General features: G+C 47.7%; 2 protein-coding genes across 3 annotated transcripts; both read right to left on the bottom strand.

Moving 5' to 3' along the window:
- Positions 1-324: 324 nt before the first annotated feature.
- Positions 325-10312, bottom strand: usf3 (upstream transcription factor family member 3). Its single transcript, XM_083995663.1, has 7 exons — positions 10221-10312; positions 9183-9307; positions 9031-9062; positions 8853-8935; positions 8563-8659; positions 3461-8436; positions 325-2680 (listed from the first exon to the last, which is right to left on the bottom strand). The coding sequence occupies exons 2-7, from the start codon at positions 9224-9226 to the stop codon at positions 884-886; spliced, it is 7029 nt and encodes a 2342-aa protein (XP_083851789.1). The 5' UTR covers positions 9227-9307; positions 10221-10312; the 3' UTR covers positions 325-883.
- A 1915-nt stretch (positions 10313-12227) lies between these two features.
- Positions 12228-15752, bottom strand: naa50 (N-alpha-acetyltransferase 50, NatE catalytic subunit). Of its 2 annotated transcripts, none has more exons than XM_083995560.1 (5): positions 15537-15752; positions 13449-13585; positions 12968-13087; positions 12813-12879; positions 12228-12562 (listed from the first exon to the last, which is right to left on the bottom strand). In XM_083995560.1, the coding sequence occupies exons 1-5, from the start codon at positions 15542-15544 to the stop codon at positions 12385-12387; spliced, it is 510 nt and encodes a 169-aa protein (XP_083851686.1). In that variant the 5' UTR covers positions 15545-15752; the 3' UTR covers positions 12228-12384. The 2 variants fall into 2 exon arrangements, with proteins under 2 accessions (XP_083851686.1, XP_083851687.1); XM_083995561.1 differs by having other exon boundaries at positions 13449-13582; positions 15537-15749.
- Positions 15753-16729: the final 977 nt, after the last annotated feature.

Below are 16729 nucleotides of genomic sequence, written 5' to 3' on the forward strand. Positions count from 1 at the left end.
AAAAGGAGATGTGGTGCGATCCATGAGATCTGAGGTTACACTAAAAGTGATAATGTAAGGACTGAGAACTTGTTGGTAAACCGGTGCGATTCCATTATAAAAGTTTTCTATCTTAAACATACAATTTACCTGTTTGGTTCCCTAGTGATGTGGCGATTTAATTAGAAATCATTATCAGAACTTATTTTCATTTTCTCCCACTTGGAGTTTGCAGCATCCTCAGAGGGAGAAAACATGTCACTTACTGGGCTCTAGTGCCTCCTAGTGGAGCATGAGTGTCTTAGGAAACATACACGACTGAACATTTAGCAGCAGATACAAAGGTCTTCTTATAAACTTTATTAATCAATTTTGTATTTACAAATACATACATAATCTAACAATTCTGATATGAAACATTGGTATTTACAAAATAGCTCTTGGGAAAAAAACAAACAAGATTCTGTACAATACAACCTGATATAAGTTAGTAAATTACATTGGTAGGTAACTGTGCAGAAGGTTTCTTCAGGACTCAGAAGACACTGAATTCAAGTTCTAAACCTAAATTTGATTTTGATTTACAACCAAAATGTCGGTCAAACCAACACTTTAAACAAAGAGCTTTAAAGTACCGCATCTCCATGAACCCATGAAACTGAAATGATTTGTGAAATATTACAAATTATAACCGACATCATACATATGCCAGAGGGAACACATTTGAGATTGAAGTTGTGTAAACATGTAGACGACAAAATCGCCACCAGATGGGCGTGTCAACGTCAACCTACAAACGGCTCATCCGCTGCTTCACCGCCGCTCTATGAGCTGGAGATTTTAGACAAAACAGCACGTTTCAACCAGGAAATTACAGGTCATCGTTACGCAGCGGGCGCTCCCCTCACACGGCCGAGCTGCCGTCGTGGCCCAGTATGTGGCTGATGTTGTGAGCGGGGCGGTTGGGCTGTTTGCTCGAGTCAGCGGACGAGGTGTTGGAGAGCGACAGCAGGGGAGACATGGGCATGGCCGAGCCGTCGGTGGGCATGCCAGTGGCGATCTCGGGGAACAGAGAGGTGAGGCTGAAGTTGGATATGTGCGGGGTGATGCCGGACGAGTTGGCGATGGGCATCGGAGGCATGTCTGGGAGCAAGGGGAAGCTGGCCTGGCCGAAGCCCACCGGCCGCGGCGGCGAGAGGATGGAGCCGAAGCGGTTGTTGAGCGGCGGCGCGCTGCCTTTGTCGGCGCTCGGGCTGGTAAACATCTGGTTGGGGAAGTACTGGAGGGTGACGTCGCTGGGGAGGCTGGGGTGGGCGGCCGGCGAGTAGGAGGGGTAGAAGGAGGGCAACGTGTTCTGAGGCTCCACGGGCAGAAGCGAGGGCGTGCGGGCGGAGTTGGGCTGACTGACGGGAGGGATGAACGTGGAGTTGGCGTTGATGGGAGGGGGCGGGTTCATCCCTCCGTCGGGGATGAAGGGGAAACCAAAGTTCTGCGTTATGTGTTGGTCGGGAACCAGGTTGTTGTCGCTGGGAACCTGAGCGCTGTCGGCCATGAAGCGGACGATGGTGCTGCGCCGCGCCTCCCCTCCGGACTGCGGGCGGCCCAGCAGCACGTGGCCGTCGGGCTCGAAGGGGTTGCTCGGTCTCAGGGCGCCCGATCGAGGCCGGTCGCCCGGTCTCAGCTTGGCGGGCTGAGCGTCCCGGGTGATGTGGCGAGAGTGCTGGCTGGCGGCGGCGAGCGCTCGGGACGGGGCAGAGGACCGGCCGGGCTCGGAGCTGCTGTGCGGCGTCGGAGGGTGGGGGAGACCTGCTCGCACACCGGGGCCTCCGTGCATATTACTGCTGACCTGAGAAATGTGGCCCTTGTTGGCGTCTCTGAGCCGCATGGCCGGCGCCTTCTGCGTCTGCGGGACGCTGGGGCTGGCGGCCTTGGCCTGGATGTCTCCCGAGGAGCTTCCGGGCACGCAGCCGTAGTCCATGTTGACCGGCGGGCAGCACTGCACGGCCCGCTGGTGGTTGCTCTGCTCGGGGAGGTGCGGCGAGAGGAGGCTCTGCATGAAGCTCTGGTGACAGCCTTCCTGCTCGCGGGTCAGCACCGGGCCGACCTGCACGCCCTGTGACCCCGGGTGAGCGCCGCTGTAGCCGCCACGGTTCCTGCCGTCAGCCGGAGGGCCGACGTTCATCCTGAACCCTCCCTGCTGCTGCCCCGGCGGACCCCTCTGAGACGCAGACACCGACTTGGGCGCCATGTCGCTCCCACGAGACACCTGCGCCTCAAAACCGCCGAGCTGATGCGCTCCTCCTCCACCGCCGATCATGGCTTTGAAGGGCGGACACTCCGAGACCCGCTGAACGTCAGCGGACCCCGGGTGGTCCGAAGGCAGCCGGGTCTGTGGGTTGTGTGCAATGTTGGCCTTCCCTCGTGACGTGTCCAGGTAACCGCGGTGATCCGGCTGCTCCTGTGCGGCGCCGTGGCCGGGCTGAAGGTGCAGGCCCATGCGCTGCTGCTGCTCTCCGCTCGTGGAGCTCTTACCGATGAGCGCCTCGGCAGAGTAGTTGGAAACACGGTGGCGTTCCTGGCGTGACGGCGTGCAGGCCAGGTCGGACGACCGGGACACGGGGTTGCTGGGAGGAGAGATGAGCTGCTGCTCCAGCGTCCGCGAACTCATCATCCTCTGCATAGCGTTATGGTCCTGACCAGGCTGAGGGAGAGGAAACACAGCATCAGTCTTTGCTTTCAGCTGGATTACTGTACAACTATAAACCATCCAACTGTGTTCCCAAATACAGTATTTATAGACGGACACTAGTTGGAAATACTGACAAGTGTGTCCAAGCAAATTTCCATCGGTAGAATTATTTAACGTTTAACGTTTTATTTAAGTACCGGTAGATATATATAACATAGAAGAATATATAACATTATTGAATGGCCCCGTCACTATTGAACGGCCCCGTCACTAAACTTATGTATCGTGTCAAGGGTAGGATGTGTAAAGGTTGAACTTTATTTATACAAACTGTCACAACATTACTATTTATCGTGCTGACGGAAATTTGCTTGGACACACCTTAATTGATTAGTTGGCTCCACAATTAGGCTACTTGTTTAAATGTCACAACTAATAGCCTGTTATAAATGGGAGACAACGCACTCAACTCACAGGAACAAAAACAAAAACTGGGTGCTGAATATCTAATGAGGTATAAAGTTTTTAAAAAAAATGTGAGAAACAGCACTCCAAGTTTAAGGATTGAACTTGGAGTGCTGTTTCTCACATTTTTTGAACAACTAATGGACTGACCAGGGACAAATACTGCAAATGAGCTGAAGCTAGACGTCTTATATGCATCACATTTTCCCATTTTCTGTGGCAATGTTGTCTGTATTGTCCCTGTTAAAGATACAGAGACCAGAATATTGTCAGACACTAAAACTGTTTCTATCTTACTAAATAAAAGCACCATGTGACGCTACCGACCTTGAGGTGATCCTGCTGAGCCAGGTGGTTGCCGTGGTGACCCCTGGATCCCGCTGCCTGGGCCTCGCAGCTCTTCTCCTGGTGTCTAAAGTGCTGTTGCTGCTGGATCTGCTGCTGTAGATGCTGCTGGTGTCTGGAGTGGGAGCTCTGCTGCTGCTGCTGCTGCTGCTGCTGCTGTAGCTGCTGCTGCTGCTGCTGTTGGTGCTGATGCTGCGGCTGCTGTTGATGCGGCTGCTGTTGGTGCTGCTGGGGATGAGACTGTTGGTGCTGCGTCGGCTGTTGATGGGGCTGCGATTGTTGCTGTTGGTGCGACTGTTGCGGATGCTGCTGCGACTGCTGCTGCTGCTGCGTGTGCTGTTGATGCTGCGTCTGTTGTTGATGCGAGTGCTGCTGAACCCCGGACTTCTCCAGGTGATGCTGCTTCTGCTGCAGACCGGCAGGCGAACCCGTCTGGTTGCCTCTGACAAGTCCCTGCTTCTTCTGCACATGCTGCTGCTGCTGCTGCTGCTCTTGTTGTTGTTGCTGCTGCTGCTGTTGTTGCTGCTGCAGCGCCCTCTGGTGTAGCGAATGTCGCTGTGCAGGGTCAGGCTGGGTCAGGTGGTGTTGCAAATGATACAGATGGTGCCTCTGTTGCTCTTGCTGCTGCTGCTTCATGTACAGGTTCCCTCCCAGATGTTGACCAGGCTGGACTGCAGCGTGCTGTGGGTGACCCTGGGGCAGATGAAGCACCCCGGGCTGGTTCTGCTCCGACGGCCCCTGCGGAGGGCAGTGACCGTCTGTGGGCCGAACTACGGGGCTCATGAAAGAGTTCGTGGAGAAGAGGGGCCCTCCGCTTTCTGCGTTAATCCTGGTCATGACGGTCGAGGCGGTGGGCAGCAGCTGGCCCACCATCATCTGGCTGTGGTCCGGTGCTTTCACATCCATGTGGCTGACGGTGGCCGCCGACGGAGGGCAAGGCTTGGGTCGTTTTCCAGTGTTGATCATCACAGCTTCCTGGGCCTGACGCTTGGAGATGATCTTCACTTGTCGCTCCGCCACGCCGACTCCAGCCTGAGCCCTCATCATCTTTAAGGGGGCGTACTCGCTCGGCAGGGGCGCGCCCGAGCACGGCGAGAGGGCGTTGTTCGAAGGCTGGGATATGTGGACCGACGTTCCCACGGGAGAGGGGACTGAGCCCTGTGGGCCGCCGGCCAGGCTGGGAGAGCCGGGGTACGGCTGCTGACTGGAGCTGGGTCTTATCAGGTTGTTGACGCTGAGGCTCGCCACTGTGCCGCTCTGGGAGGAGCTCTGTGACTGAACCTGGGGGAGCGACTGAGACTGGGAGTACGATACGTTCTGTGGATGTCTGCCCTCCCCAACTTGTCCTCTGACCGACACCTGGACCGCAGGTTTAACCGTGACCGTGTCCATGGGCTTTGTCTGTGCTTTAGTCTGTTGTCCGGTTGAGCCCCTTTCCTTACTTGCAGACACTGGGGGGGGTTTGGGGGGCTCCCATGTGGCTGTGGTGGGGTTTGCTGAGGTGTTGTCCCCGGAGCAGCCTCCACTCCTCCTCCCAGGACTGTCCTGCTCCAGCATGGCCAGAGCAAACATTTCCGCCTGCTCCGACGTGAACGTAAACGTCCCGAAGGATCCAGACGATGCACTGATATTGTGGCCTTGAGGAAGCATGGAGGCCACGGAGAAGCCCCTGCCTCCCCCAGCCCCCGTGGACATGGGAGAATCTGTCTGCCTGCTGGATGTCATAGGATGCTCCAAAGTTTGATCGTCAAGGTTAGTGTAAACCTGTTGAGACAGACCGAAGTCCTTTCTAGAGGGTGCGTCCGGAGCGGCGACAACCAAGCTCTCTTTCTCGGGTGCTATGGGGTGTCTCTCTTCCTGATGCTCTCTGTCTCGGCGGGGGGCCTGTGGGGGTTTAACGGCCTCAGTGGGACGGCAGGGAGCAGGGTTGGGCATGTTTATGTCAGTCTGCTGTGTTGGAGCTCGACTGGTGCTGACTCTTTTCCTAAAATCTGAACTTGTGGCTGTGACAGAGCTGTGTGCGGCAGAAAACGTCGGCGCAGGCGATGAGTGCACCGCAGGTTTGGACGCGGAGGATGAGGCAGTGGGAAGAGACTGAGGTTTACTACAGGGCAGAGGAGGCTGCGTGTTAGATATCTGGGGCTGACATACTGAAGTCGCCGGATGATTCAAAGACACCGGTGCAGTTGTTGTGATGCTGCCGGGGCCGACAGGAGTCAAACCTGCCGTACAGACAGCGGTGGATGTGTAACCAGTCTCAGTGGCACTTGTAACCACAGATCTACTCTGTCTAGAAACAGCAACGGAGGCAGCTGACTTACTTTGTGTTGTGCTAGTTGTCGTACTGGTGGTCGGCTGTTTAACCTCTGGGACTGACACTTTTGTTGGCACACTTGAGTTGTTGGTAGAAACCGACGCTGTTTTACTGCCAGTGACCACAGCTGCACTAGTCGGTGGCTTCACTGATGTTGCATTGATAGTTGTTACGGTAGTCGCCACACTACTGGTGGTAGTGTGACTGGATATAGCATCACTCTGAGATGCACTAACAGAAGTTTTGCTCTTTGAATGAGACAGACTTTGTATAGTCGTCTGAGTAGATGAACTACAGACAATAATTTTCTTTGCGTTTTGCGTAGAGGTGACATTTCCTGTAGCTCCAGTGCTGTCTGTCATTTTCACAGCTGTGGTACAAGTCGGGGGAAGGTCTGGGGTTTTTACAGTTGAGCACTGTAAAACTGGAGATACTGTAACTTGAACTGTCTGACTCTCTGCTGCAGCGGCCACCGGCTTGGCCGAGGCTGCGAGCGCCGGCTGCTTCTCGCTGAGCGCTTTCTTCTTGACAGGCTTAGTTCTTTTAGCCGTCGCTCTCTTCATATTCGAAGTTGTACGAAGCCGCTTTCCTGGAGGCTTAGAGGCGTTAACCACCAACCCCGATGTGACTGGGTTCAAGCAAGGGACCTGTAGCTGATGGACAGGTAGAGCAAGTGTGGTACCAGAGACAGGTGCTGGAGCAGGAGGCGGCGGCTGCTGCTGCTGCTGGACCACTGACAATGGAGCCGCTGGAGGCTGACCATTGTTCTGGCTATGAATGGCGAGTGGAAGGCCCTGAGAGATGCTCTGGTTGAGGCTGCTGAGGGCCCCTAAACTTTTGAGGGCCACATTAGTTGTTGGTTCCTCGGTGGTAGTGGGCTGGACCAGCTGGAGTGTACTCTGGCCACCTTGGGTGTTTGCTTTGTCAGACGTCTTCATGGGCTGCAAGGCAAACACCTGACCGTTCACGGTGATAGTCTGTGGGGTTGGAGGAACTGCCGGAGCGGAGGAGGAGGAGGACGAGGCCTGGGTTACATGCAGGGGATGGTTCAGTTGAGGCTGAACGGGGCGTGGAAGAATGTGCACCAGCTGTTTCCCGCCAACACTCTGTAAAGAAACTGCAGATGTTGAGCTGCAGGTTGTTGATATCTGAGTCGACACAGCGGGTACTGCAGAGGGCACCGCGGCGGACAACATGCCCACCGGAGGGTTTTGAGGGGCAGGTGCAGCCTGATTGGGCGCCTGGATGATTACAATGTGTTGACAAGGCGTCTGATTGGTTATTTCCTCTCTTACGACCGACTGGGCTGGGCACGAGCTCGCCTGTTGCAGGATGACCACGCTTGGGTTGTTAGTGTTCTGCGGCGCCGTTACGCCCGAGGCCGTCGCTCCGGTTGGGTTGACCTGCAAAACCTGCATGGTCTGGAGGAGGGGCAGCACGGTGGCCTGTTGCTGGGGCACCAGGGCCGGCTGGGGCTGAGGGATGAGGGCTGCTGGGGGATTGGGCAACAGCGACGCCGACTGGAGTACAGCAGGCTGGGGCTGCGACACGACGGCGGGGTGGGCGACCACGGCCGGCTGTGGCACTATGGCTGACTGGGGAAGGACAGCACACTGAGGCTGAGGCTGTGTCTGGTTGAGGATAGTGGGCCGAAGCTGCGGTGGTCTCTGGAAAGGCTGCGCTTGGATGTGGGCTGTGATAGGCGCCTGCTGCACTGGGACATTTGGTTGCATTTGTATTTGAATGGGCTGAACCGATGGTTTGCTGCCCACTGGGCACAGAGTCACCTGCTGCACGGCCTGGATGGCGTTGCTCACCTCTGGGGCGGGGAGACTCTGGCAGACCGGCTGTACTGTGTTACCGGCCATCTGCAGTGTCGTCCACGTGGTCTGTGTGCTGCCAGCCGCCCCCGCTCTGAGCAGGGCTTGGCCGTTAGGCACAGCAGTGTAACTTACAGTCCTGATGGTAGCGTCCTGTGTGACCGTAGAGCCAACGTCTGAAGTTGTTGCTCTGGTTACAGTTTGGGGAAAAGTTGTGAGAGTGGACACAGGCAGAGCAGGGCTTTCAGTGACGAGATGTGAGGCGGAGGTGGCCGTTATTGTGAGGGTCTGAGCTGGGGCGGCAGGTTGCTGTTGCTGAGGAAGGGCCGTGCTGGCCGTAGGAATCTGGAGGGTGATGTAGGAGACCGAGGGGGGCAGGGTGGGGGCCGCAGCCGGCGCCTCGACCACGCACTGCTCTACTACTCTCAGGCCTGGCGTTGACTGTGTGGGTGCGACGGCTGACCCAGGGAGAAGTGCAGGAGCGGAAGAAGAGGTGTTAACTTGCAGCACGGCTCCATTCACTCTTAACCTGCCACTAACTTCAGACTCTGGCTGGAGAATCAATGTTTCTGCAGGCTGCTTCCCCGGGCTCGCCTCCTTCCCTGCCGGGCACGTCACATTTCCGTTGGAATAGACGATGATCCCCTTTGGGAGCTGGTGAGTTGGTGTCACCTTTGCCACCTTGGTACTGCGTTGTTTGCCCTTCCAGTGGACAGTGGGGTCGTCAAGAGGAGTAATGTCATGGGCTTTAAGGAGTTCAATGTAATGAGCACTCTCCTTCCTGAGCTCCTCCAATTGACGCCGCAGCTGACGGATCTCATCCGCTGCAGAGGCCAAGAAAACACAGTCAAGCACGTGTTCAGTATAATCACATTTTTATAACTTCAACTGGAATTTAAATATGAGAAAATCAAAAACTAAGTATGAGGTATACACTTGTTCAACTTCACCTTGGACTTTATCTCCACCCTCCAGAAGCAGGGCATCATTTTGTTTCTGAAGTTCAGTGATGTAGCGAAAAGCCTGGTCCAAGATCATGTTCTTACTCTACAGATACAGGGATGAAGATTTATGTTAAAATATGCCACATATACGGACCATGGAGAAAAAGGAGGTTTTTATATGCACATCAAGTTTTTCAAGCTGCAGGGTAATACAAGAAATGCCAGAAAAAGGAAATACATACATAAACAGGCCATAACATATAGCTGAGAAACAATAACACCAGCTTGTCTCTTACCTGTTTAAGAGACTGGGAACAGGGCAGAAGATTACCAATGCGATTAATCCCAGCATTAATCTTCTCTTTTCTGTGTCTCTCAACTAAATAAAGAAGAGAATAACCTTTGATGTAAAGCCATGTTTAAAATGATGCACACCCAAACCTACTCTAGCAGCATGCACAGGTGTTATTTTACCTGCATTGTGGGACTCTTTGTTTTTCTTCTTTCTGCAAAAAACAAAACAAAACAAAACAAAACATTGAGCTCACATTTTTATTAAATTCTATTACCTATCACAGTTATAATATGGTTCAATCAACAATAATGGGAAGACATAACACCCTTACTTAGGTTTACGACCAGGTGTCGGAGTTTCAGTCATCTCTGGCATCCTGTCCAAACAGTTGCCTGTATGTTAAGGTACCAGGCAACACATTTAACAGCTGGACCTTATATCCTTTCCGTGCCCGTCCTGCAATTAAAACATACAGCATCCAGACAAAATAGAAATTTATCAGTTTATTGAACATGTCAAGAATAAAACAAAAATAAATAAAGGCATATAAGCAATACCAAAAAACAAAAAAACAAAAAACAAATGAAGAAATAATAAACCAAAATCTTCTGTAGCATATAATCAACACATGTTAATAATCATCATCTCAAAAGAAGATACCTGTCATGTTCAAAAGGGGTAAGAAGATGTAATACTAATAGAAAATGAAAGTTCAATTCACAGCCATCAGTCCATGTTATCTGTCTCAGTCAATACAAACAAATAAACTCATTTGGTCAGAACAAGAACAAAATAGTCAAGATGAATACACCACATTCATACAGTCAGTCCACAAAATAAAAAACACTAGACCATCTCATGATCACTCAGTGTTTTGTTTCTGAAGAGTCTTTTTAATTTAGCTAAGGTGCCACACGTTTTCAGCTCGTAAAATATAGATGACTATAATTTATTTAGAGACAGTTATCTCGCAATCATGTTGTCATACGATCTGATAAAGTGGTAGATATGCGACAGTGAAAGAAATCTCAGTTTACACAGAGAAGTACCAGATGCTATTATACTAGCATTACAGCCAACCTAAACTAATTTACCTGCATATTACAGCATAATTAGCATATGTTTAGTTTCGGTGAACGGGATATCCCTTCCGTTATCGACAGTACACGACATTTAGACATTTATCCCGCTAGTTAAACCAACAAGAAACTAAGCAACCTGAGCAATCATCTATTCAGTTGTTAGCTAGGTGGCTAACTGCTAGCTTAGCTTTAAACCGTTACCGATATAATTATTAAGCGAGATAACGGTGGATTTCATCGCGTCCCTGCTGACAAAAAGCTGCGGATGGAGGGTGGTTTACACTGACCTCTGGCCTCGGCATGTTGGAGACTGTCTGCCCCCGTGATAACTCAGAGTTTGGATGCTAACTAGCTAGCTAGCAGGGCTTTTCCACTCAACTCATCTCTCAAAACAATCTGGGTAAAGCCTAACGTTGAGCAGAAAGGGGCGGGCTCCTGGTAGGTGGCAGCCAATCACATCCCAGACGTGGGAGGGCTCAGCCAATCAGGACGTCTGAAGGGGCATCCATCGAATGAGGTTACATCGAATGCACCCAGACATGTTCTGTGCATCTTTCTTTGCAAGTAGGTAAATACCAGGGCTCCAGACTAAATAGGGAGCATTTTGCCCCTGAAATTTGAGACCGTGCAAGTTAAATTTTTCATCCACTTGCTCATATGCAACCAGTAAATTTGCTGTTTTTCTTTCTAACACTCAACGATTCTGTAATCTGTCATTATAGGTGCCAGGCCAATCAATGTGTGAGAAGATCATGAATGAAGGAAATGTGAACATTTTTGCATTACAAAGTCCATTTACAGTGTGCATCCCTAAATAATCGCCTCACTTGATCTTTTTAACACTGGTAAAACGTGAAAGGGGCAACTCAAAATAATCTGGAATCTGTCATTACAAGTGACAGCACTTGTGTGTGTGTGTGAGGATCATGAATGAAAAGGTGAACAATGAGAGAAATGTGAATATTTGCTTTGCAAGTCAGTTTACAGTTTGTGCTCTTTAATTTTCTCCTAAAATTTTAAGTTGGGGGCCACTGTGCTCCTAGTAAAAAAAAAAGTTAGTCCAGAGCCCTGAATATCTTCAAATGTTTTTTCTAACCATATTGTCACATTTACATGAAAAGAACAAGACAATCAGCAACGTATTTACTGCAAATAGTAATTCCTTTATTTAGACGTTAAAAAGTCTTACAATATAGAGCTCCAGAAAAGATAAAATTCTTCAAAGAAAGGAAAAACATGCTTATACTACAGTGGAGAGGACACAACTCTCCTTGCATGCAGAGGGGTCAGAGCTTCCTCTGGGTAATACACTGTTTAAGAGACCATACCAAAAACTTCCACACAATCAATTCAGCCTCAAAATCTAATGGCAATGTGTAACAACAGAATTTGACTGAGGCAGGAAGTTTGAGAAGACCATTTCTCCAAGGTGGCTACATAAGGTGCCAAAGGTGCTAAAGGCAAGATGTCTCAAAACACTTCCATGCGTTTAGAGACACGCGCATACTCGCGCACCATTATACCACTGAATATAATGCCCAAATCCAACCCCACACAGCCAATCTGTCGTTGTTTTGGACACCCCAAACGAGACGTTGTGAGTGACCTTCTGAGAAACACATTCAATAAGATATTTTGTTTGTTTTCACTCTTTGTAGTTTAAGCCCAGGAGAACCTCTGAACCATTTGCCTTCTCAATGTAAAAAATAAAAATAACAGAAACAGTTGAAGGGGAATTAAATTAACAGCCTGGAAAATAAAGTTATTCAGAAATAATGAGTGGTGACCACGTCTTCCCACCACCTCAAAAACCGTTCAGCCTTACTTGCGCCCGTACCGAGGGGATACATTTCTGCTTTTCCCCTCTGGACATGACATATCATCAAACTGGTCAGTCAGACTCATTTCCCATGGATCCCAGGGTTCAGGTGGTGAGGGAGTGGAGTTGTGACTGTTCCACGTCAAAACTCAAAGCATCACTCCCAGTTGACCAGCTGGGATTTTGTGTGTCAGTGATGGTCTTTCAAACACTTTTACCGCTTAAAACCAACTGTTTTCTTTTTGCTTAACAGTTGAGATATTTCCCCATTAGCTTTAATAACCGCATAAAAACAACTCAAACACAAACAGGATTTGCAAACACCACACACCCTCCCCCTCCACCAAGTCTAAAACTGTCTGAAGTTGGCAACGCTGTCAATAGGAACACTTTTAGATACTGAACTTTGTGTCATTTTCAATTATCTGTATGAGGATAGGGGAGCAATAAAATATGCAAAAATTAAAGGGGACCCCTTTGCAAAATAAATGCAGCAATTTTTTGTACTTTAAATTGTTTTCTCTTTTTAGCGTCCTTTGAAGAAAGTGTTGAATGTGTCGACCCTGGGGCATTTTTCACAGTTCTGTTTCTGTGGAGGTGGGCACATCTGTGCTCTTTTCCATGATGTGCCCCTACTCTGCCTTCTGAAGCTCTCCGGTGGGGGGTGCACATGGGCTGCGCAGGCTCTTCTGCAACACATGGGCATCTGCGGGCTCTATCCTCTTGTAGTAATTCTTTTTTGTTTCGATGATCTCAAAGCCAAACTTCTGGTAAAAGTCAATGGCTGACTCGTTGCTGATCTGCACATGACTGTAGGGAAGGAAAACAGAAGTACAAGAGAACCGCAGTTAGTGGTCAAACAGAGGACTTTGTCAAAAACCACAATAACAGAATACATTGATTTATGCTTGATTGGTTAGCCTGAGAGAAGGAGTCATTTCATCAGTGTCAGTACAATGGATCAAATTAATCTTCCTTGTAAATATGTATTAGCCGCAGCTGTGGTTTACACAAAAATCAATAAAATCTCTTAATATGCTCTATTCAATTAGATACTCACAGGTAAATGTTGTCAAAAGTGCCATCCTTCTCACAGATGTTTAGCACATGATTCAGCATCTTTGTACCTGGAGGAAGCACAGAAGCAAAGTTAGAGAAATGTAACACAAGATCACAAAGTGAACTACATGTTTCTTTTAATTCGGCGATCCTCACCAATTCCAAGTCTACGGTAGGGTGCTAGACAGCCAAGTGTCATGATGTACAGTCTCTTCTGGTTCTGAGAGTGGTCCACTCTGCAGCACACGGCGCCCACTGCGATGTCATTGAAGTATGCTGCGAGATAAACAAGTGGCAACACGTTAACACCACCGATATTCAGGGAAAATTCCTAATGTCTTGCAACCTAAAAAGTAATTTTTTGTTGTCAGTAAAAACTAACCCTTTATGAATATATGTGCCAATATTGTGAAAGAAATGAATGTTAATAATATTGTCTTGGCCTTCATGACATAATGATAGGACACATAATGATGTTATGTCGACTCAACCTGGTCAGCTTTTTGTGTGTTCTTTACTTTGTTCCTCTTTCTAAAACCTACTGCGATGTGTCATAAAAGTCATATTTTACTACAGACAATCTTCAAAATATGACTTATCTGAAGTTTGGTGTGCTAAATGAGCGATTGTCTCTTACCTAGCTTTGCAAGCTCTCCCACTTCCAGCACATCTTTGTAAAACTTGTCGTTGTAGCTCACAGGGAAGATGACCTGGTTCAGGCGTTTCAGCTGCTTAATGTTGTGGGGCGTAACGTCCCCCAGCTCGATCCGGCTACTGGAACAAGAGCAAAACGGTCAAGGGGTACACCATTACTGCTCTTTGACTCAAAAGGCATTAAAAAGCAACTGTACAGGGCCAAAGAGGATCATACTGCCAACCAACTGCATATGATTGCTTAATTTTAATAGGAAATTGTTAATTGCAGATATGATTAACCAACCCAAAATAATAATAATGATATTAATAATACATTGGATTTGTATACCATTTTCTAAGGCACTTAAAGATGCTTAAAAATCTCACTGATATAATAAACATGAGTGATATCACTCATATGAATATTACAAGGATTTGCTACATTTATTTGTCTTATGCTATAGTAGATATTAAATCTTGGGGTTTTTGATTGTTGGTCAAACAAAATTAGCTGGCAACCCTCTCTTTTTCTACGTTACTTTTTATTGCCCTGCACCTCAATAGCCTACAGCATGGTGTGCGTATAAAAACCTCCTTTTTCCAAACAAAATTAGCTACCAGAAGACATATTATTCTGTAGAAACCAGTGATGATTATCTTTCAACTGCTTGCCAAAATGATTGGCAGATCATTTCATAATTAAATTTCTCATTAGGGAACACATAATTAATCCCTGAAGTGTGGTCATGTGACAGCCAATTCAGAGTAGATGGGAGCTGTATCATTACCCCACTAATAACACTCTCCAGCACAGTGGGATGGCATGTTGGATTTCTTACTATCAGATACATTGACCTATAATCACATTTTCTCAACCTGACATGGATGAAAGTGGACAATGAAATCAAGAGTTACAGGGCTCCAGACTTTTCTTTCTTTTAGTGGAGCACAAACTTAAAATCTTAAGGGAGCAAGGAGATAATAATTTAGGGTTGGAGCCAATATTCACATTTCCCTTTCATTCATAATCCTCACACACAGTTGCCTGTCACTTGTACAGATTACAGATCATTTGAGTTGTCTCTTCCACATTTCACCAGTGTTAAAAGACAAAACAAACAAAAAAAGGCAAATTTCCAGGTTGCACACGGGCAAGTAGATGAAAAGTCTGGAGCCCTGAGTTACATTTTCTATTTACAAGAAGTGGGATTTGTTTCTTAGTGCAGTTAAGTGATCCAAACACCCTGGTCCAGAGGGAGGGAGGAGGGGGGTCACTGTGGTATTTTTAGGGGACGAATACAAATCTAAAAACAGTTGTTGGTCACGTGTGTTGTTCATCAAGATGTTCAGAGCCAGCAGCATCCGTCCTCGCTTCAGACCGCAAAGTCTTTGAAATCCTATCTGAACACTTAACCCAGTGCAGCGGCGGCGGCGTCAATCTGAGGTTTCCAAACCTTCGCCAAAAAACGTGAAAAGCCTAAAACGTGAAGCATCAGCATCGCATCGCATCATCCCGTCGCTGCTGGTACTTTTGACAGATCAAGTTACATTATTGAGCAAGCTGCCCACAAACTCTGAGCAAGTTGATGTCACTGTGTTAGCTGACACAGGTAAACCTCGGTGCAAACAACTGTTCACCACTTCACCTTAGTTAACCGACCGAACCACGTGTCCTTTTAGGTGGAAATGCAGGCAAAGCTGTTTGTGTTTTGACTTTGACGCGAGCAGGATCCCCACATCCACAGGGTGTCTTGTCTATTTAGCTTTTTTTTTTTTTTTTTGTAGCACAACTGGGGTTTACTGACTCAGCTTCCCAGCTAGAGCTAACTGAGCTAACTAGCTTTACATGGCTCCGACAGAAACACACATCGACTGGCGGCTTAACTTAACGAGATTCACCGCTAACAATTAGTATAATTACGGAGCTGTCGTCTCTATTTTATTGTCCTACACTTGAGTTAAAAGTAGCATAGCAGGCTAGCTCCCTATGCTAGCCTCGCCGCCTCCCTTGTAGAAAAAAAAAATAAGACATGAAAAACTTTTACTCGTACTAAGCTACTTATTCATGACCCAAAAAGCTCACACTCACCCTTTCATTGTAAACAGGTATTATCCCTTATTTTCAGTGAGGCTGAACTTTAGCGATGTTTGGGGTAAAAAGGATAAAATTTTGACAGAGTTAGGGACAGGGATGCCTCCCGTTTTACCCTCCACATGTAGCTAGTTGCGATGGTTGCAGTTAGCTTTAGCCGCCGTGCTCCCTCCACGACTGTGTGCACACTGTCAACCCTGACCCCCGCATGCGCACAGCCGCTGCTGCAGGTCCCCAGCACCTTGTGCCCCGGGTTTAGTCTGGCAGGTTACAAAGACCCTCAGCATCCCCCGGTAAGATCTGTGGAAACCCATTTCTGCCACTTATTGGAAAAATATATGATGTAATAACTCAAAATAATGAGAAACTAAGTCAAAATGATGAGTTAGTATCTTTCCTGAATCAGAACATGCCACGAGCATCTCTCTATCTCTCTAACCCTTTTGCCCTTTGCACTTTATGCCCTTTGATTTGCACTTGATCTGCATTTAAACTGTATGTATGTATGTATGTATGTATGTTTTATACTGAGATGCCTACTTGCTGCACTAATTAAATTATTTTCTAACTTTGTCTATATTTTAAATGTGTTATTTATATTTGATTTGATTGATTTGATTTGATTTGATTTGATTTATATTTGCTCAATTCTTTTTACTAGTTTTTTACTCGAGGGACAGCACAGTCTGGGAGGTGTAGTCAGGATTTCATTTCACTGCTTGTTGTAAGTGTATACTATAACTATGCATGTGACAAATAAAGAATCTTGAATCATATTTTGACTTAGTATTGTTCTGAGTTAGTAAGTCAAAATAATGAGATACTTCCTCAAAATGAGATACTAAGTCAAAGACGATGAGATACTTTCTCAAAAATAATGAGTTAGTGATATGTTCTCAAAATAATGAGATACCTTTTCAAAAATAATGAGATACTAAGTCAGAATAGAAGAAAGTAGCTCATTATTTTGAGTTAAATCCTTTGTTTCCCCATCAAGTGGCAGAAATGGGCTTCCATAAACATCAGTTGATCAAAGGGCAAAACTGTTACAAAACACAGGCTATGTGTAGTGCACTAGGATGCTTACAAATACAAATTTTCTTTTATCCCTACTTCAATTAAAATTATCAATCTGCACTAGGTTTTTAACAACAATCTATCTATCTGAAGCACTAATTTCTTTACTCATT

This window comes from Trachurus trachurus (genome assembly GCF_905171665.1).
Source record: "Trachurus trachurus genome assembly, chromosome: 20".
In the NCBI taxonomy this organism is placed as follows: domain Eukaryota; kingdom Metazoa; phylum Chordata; class Actinopteri; order Carangiformes; family Carangidae; genus Trachurus; species Trachurus trachurus.

Bases quoted from the DNA above. Each gene is read 5' to 3' on its own strand.
- usf3 (XM_083995663.1), bottom strand. From the start codon at position 9,226: ATGCCAGAGATGACTGAAACTCCGACACCTGGTCGTAAACCTAA. The intron at 8,936-9,030 runs GTAAAATAACAC...TTCTTTATTTAG, and splicing joins CAAAGAGTCCCACAATGCAG to TTGAGAGACACAGAAAAGAG. The intron at 8,437-8,562 runs GTGAAGTTGAAC...TGGCCTCTGCAG, and splicing joins GGGTGGAGATAAAGTCCAAG to CGGATGAGATCCGTCAGCTG.
- naa50 (XM_083995560.1), bottom strand. The intron at 13,088-13,448 runs GTAAGAGACAAT...TTTATCTCGCAG, and splicing joins GGGAGAGCTTGCAAAGCTAG to CATACTTCAATGACATCGCA. The intron at 12,563-12,812 runs GTGAGTATCTAA...CCTTCCCTACAG, and splicing joins ACTTTTGACAACATTTACCT to TCATGTGCAGATCAGCAACG.